Source organism: Carica papaya, unplaced genomic scaffold (assembly GCF_054855325.1).
Source record: "Carica papaya isolate Zhongbai unplaced genomic scaffold, ASM5485532v1 h2tg000034l, whole genome shotgun sequence".
Classification (NCBI taxonomy): Eukaryota; Viridiplantae; Streptophyta; class Magnoliopsida; order Brassicales; family Caricaceae; genus Carica; species Carica papaya.
The window spans coordinates 18,435-21,938 of record NW_028277155.1 but is presented as its reverse complement, the minus strand read 5'-3'; the positions used below and the strand labels follow the sequence as shown (position 1 = coordinate 21,938).

General features: G+C 33.2%; 1 protein-coding gene across 1 annotated transcript; it reads right to left on the bottom strand.

Annotated features, from left to right (window-relative positions):
* Positions 1–2,819: 2,819 nt before the first annotated feature.
* Positions 2,820–3,230, bottom strand: LOC148239661 (protein DOWN-REGULATED IN DIF1 11-like). The gene has a single exon (XM_088212214.1). It carries the CDS (start codon positions 3,228–3,230, stop codon positions 2,820–2,822), a length of 411 nt encoding a protein of 136 aa, XP_088068340.1.
* Between the last annotated feature and the right edge of the window lie 274 nt (positions 3,231–3,504).

Genomic DNA, 3,504 nt, shown 5'->3' with positions numbered 1-3,504 from the left:
TATATAATAAAAGAGATGTCCGTAGTGTTTACCTATATATATATATATATATATATATATCAAGAGGAAGATAAGAAAAGAGTCTGCAGTCGTGAAGTATGGAATTTGAAAGGATCCCTGCTCGTCCTCAAGGACTATAAGCCTGATTTATCTTCAGATGAAATTGAATTTGATGTTTCCTTATAATTTTTAAAAATAAAAAAATGATAATATATTTAAATTTTCAGTTAAAGTAATAATATATATAATAATTAGTTAGTTAAAAATATATAAATTTAAATGATTTTGGGGTAATTCTGAGAAAATTTGAGAGGTTGGGGCAGAATTTGAAATTGAGAAACTATTGGGACAGAATCTGTATTTGAGGAAATAGTGGGGCAGAAGTTAAATTTAAGAAAATATTGGTGCAGAATTTGAATTTTAGGGAAGAAAAGAAGATTCTGAAAAGAGAGAAGAGAGGAAGTCAGGGAGAGAGGAGAGTTTGTAAGAGAGAGAGTGGAGATTTTAGAGGGAGAAAGAAAGATTGTCTTAGAAACAGAGAGACTGTTAGAGAGAGAAAGAGAGAAATATATATATAGAGAGAGGCTTTTAGAGAGAGAAAGAGAAATTTATAGAGAGAAGAGATAACAGGGAGAAGAGAGAAGAGATAAGAGAGATAGAAAGTTTAGAGAGAGAATAATAAACTGAGATTTTATTCTACAAAAATTACATTCCTTAGATTTGATTTACAACTATTATTTATAAACATGAAAGGTTACATGAGAATTTTTATCAACCATTGCAACTATTTGAGTACGTGAGAATTCTTATCAACCATTACAATTATTCATGATTTTCTAGGATCTCAACAATTTCTTCTCCTTGGATATCAACCTTGTCCCCAAGGTTGAAATTCAGCTTCCAACATTTGCTATCTAAGGATATTATTACTATTTATTATGATTATATATAGATATTATTAATTTATATATATGTATATATTTTAATGTGCTACCGAAGAACTTCATGTGGATCTTTTGTATCTTTTCTTCTTTCGCTTCTTTTGTTTCCTTTCCCACTTTTTTTTTCATTTTTCTTCTGTTTTTTCTTCTTCCACTTCCTCTTCTTCCGCTTCTCCTTCTTCTGTTTTGTTTTCATCAGTGAGAGACCAAGAGAGAACAAGGGAATATGAGTGACAGAGAGATTGAGTGGTTCGATTCGGTCCACTGGGGTCTGATCGGTTTGGTTCAATAAACTAATTCGGTTTGACACGGGTTTAGTCTGGCCTCATATTGTCTTTGAATTAGTCCGGCTCGAACCAACAGTTTTAGTGTTTTTTCAACTGATTTAGTCATTGAACCGGTTTTAGGGTTTGCCTTGTTAAAAGCCAGTTTACCCCTTTTTGTTTCATCTTCTTCGTCATGCCCCATAGGGAAAAGAAGAGTCCCACTCTGCACTTCGCGCACAGCTGCAATAGAGGCCATTGGTTTTGCGTCCTCCAGAGAGGTAACGTCACCACTCAACAACTGGATCATCAGATTGAGTTTTTCCTCTATCTGATCGAAAATTTCGCAATGTCGGCCATCATCGGCTCCCATTGGGATCTAGAACCTGCCTCTGATACTAAATTGTTAGGATCTGGTTTTGACATGTAATTCACCGGACCTTCAATTTAGAAAAATATTAAACTTTGAATGATTTTGGGGTGATTATGAGAAAATTTGAAAGGTTGGGCAGAATCTAAAATTTAGAAAATATTGGGGCAAAATTTGTATTTGAGGAAATAGTGGGGCAGAAGTTGAATTTAAGAAAATATTGGTGCAGAATTTGAATTTTAGGGAAGAAAAGAAGATTCTGAAAAGAGAGAAGAGAGGAAGTTGGGAAGAGAGAAGAAGAGAGTTTGTGAGAAAGAGAGAGTGGAGATTTTAGAGGGAGAAAGAAATAGAGAGAGAAAGAAAAATGTTTTAGAAAGAGAGAGAAATATATATAGAGAGAGGTTGTTAGAGAGAGAAAGAGAAAAATATATAGAGAGAAGAGATAACAGAGAGAGAAGAGAAGAGAGAGAGGGATATAAAGTTTAGAGAGAATAATAAACTGAGATTTTATTCTTCAAAAATTACGTATCTTCGTTTTGATTTACAATTATTATTTATGGACACAAAAGAGTACATGAGAATCCGATCAACCATGACTATTCGAGTACATGAGAGTTGTTATCAACTATTGTAACTATTCATGATTTTTTAGGATCTCAACAGTATGAGATTTTCAAGTGTGTTTAAGATCCTGGTGTGATGTTAGGTCCTTATCTAATAAATAAAACTCATTTAACCTTATTCCATATGCTGGCCATAGAATATAATTTTTAGCTGAATTTGTCAGATCCATTTAGAAGGTTTATGGAAGACATAATAGAATTCAGAAGCTCAACAATGGCCAAAGAAGTAACCACAAGCTCTTTGTCTCTGTGGTTATCATATTTGTTAGTGGGCAAGACAAGCCTGAGGTTTGCAATTCAATTGCCAAAGCCAGAATAAAAACATAAAAACTGAGGAAAAAGAAAAAACCAAAGCCAAATAAATATTTTCTCCATGAATTCATAAAAAAAAAAATTTAACCCTGTCCATTTGATAAAATTAAATTATTTTGCGACATATAACTTTTCAAATATTCTGATAAAACAATATGTCAAGGATATATCAATGTGCAACTTTGTAGATACATATATACCTTGCTTAAAGCTCTATACTTTATATGCTTGAAATTAAAATCATTATTAATAGTCCAGAAAAGTGAACAAATTCAGGAGAAATTATAAACTACAATTAATGTATTATAACTCATTTGTCAAGAGAGATCGGAGCATGGGCTTCCTTCCCGTAATTCGTTATGCAATAGTTCCATACTTCCTTGCTTTTGCTGTGGGCTACAGGTTCATATGCCTCTAACTGTCTCATTGACAAAACGACATCCACCAAAATATGGTGACAGTCTATCCCGGACTCTATTATTTTCAAACAACAATCTCGACTCACGTTGAGCTGATTTTTGGGAGCTAAAAGGTATCCCAGCACTTCAATGTTGCATCTCCCGTTAACTTTCTGGACGCAAGTTTGAAAGAATTCCTCATCGACTATATGATGCTCGGACTTGGGTGACGGGGCTATATCCTCTGAAAGTGCCGGTACAAAAAGCAGTCCTGCGGCGAAAAATAGTGCCAGAAAAGTGATGGAACAATCCAATTTCGCCATACTGGGAGCAAGGGAAAGTTTTCAAAATAGCTTGTGTACAATGGTTCTTCAATTTTAGAGATGAATTATATAGATGTTTTTTTTATAACGCTCACTATAACATATTAATTTAACATCTACACCCTCCTCCGTTAATTACATCCATTAATTAAGTTATTAATTTAAGATAGAAATTCAAATTTTAATAGTTAAACGAACTAATATTGACATACATATTACCTTATAAAAAATTAATTTCATATTTATTGGCTTTGAGGTATTTTACGTTCGATCC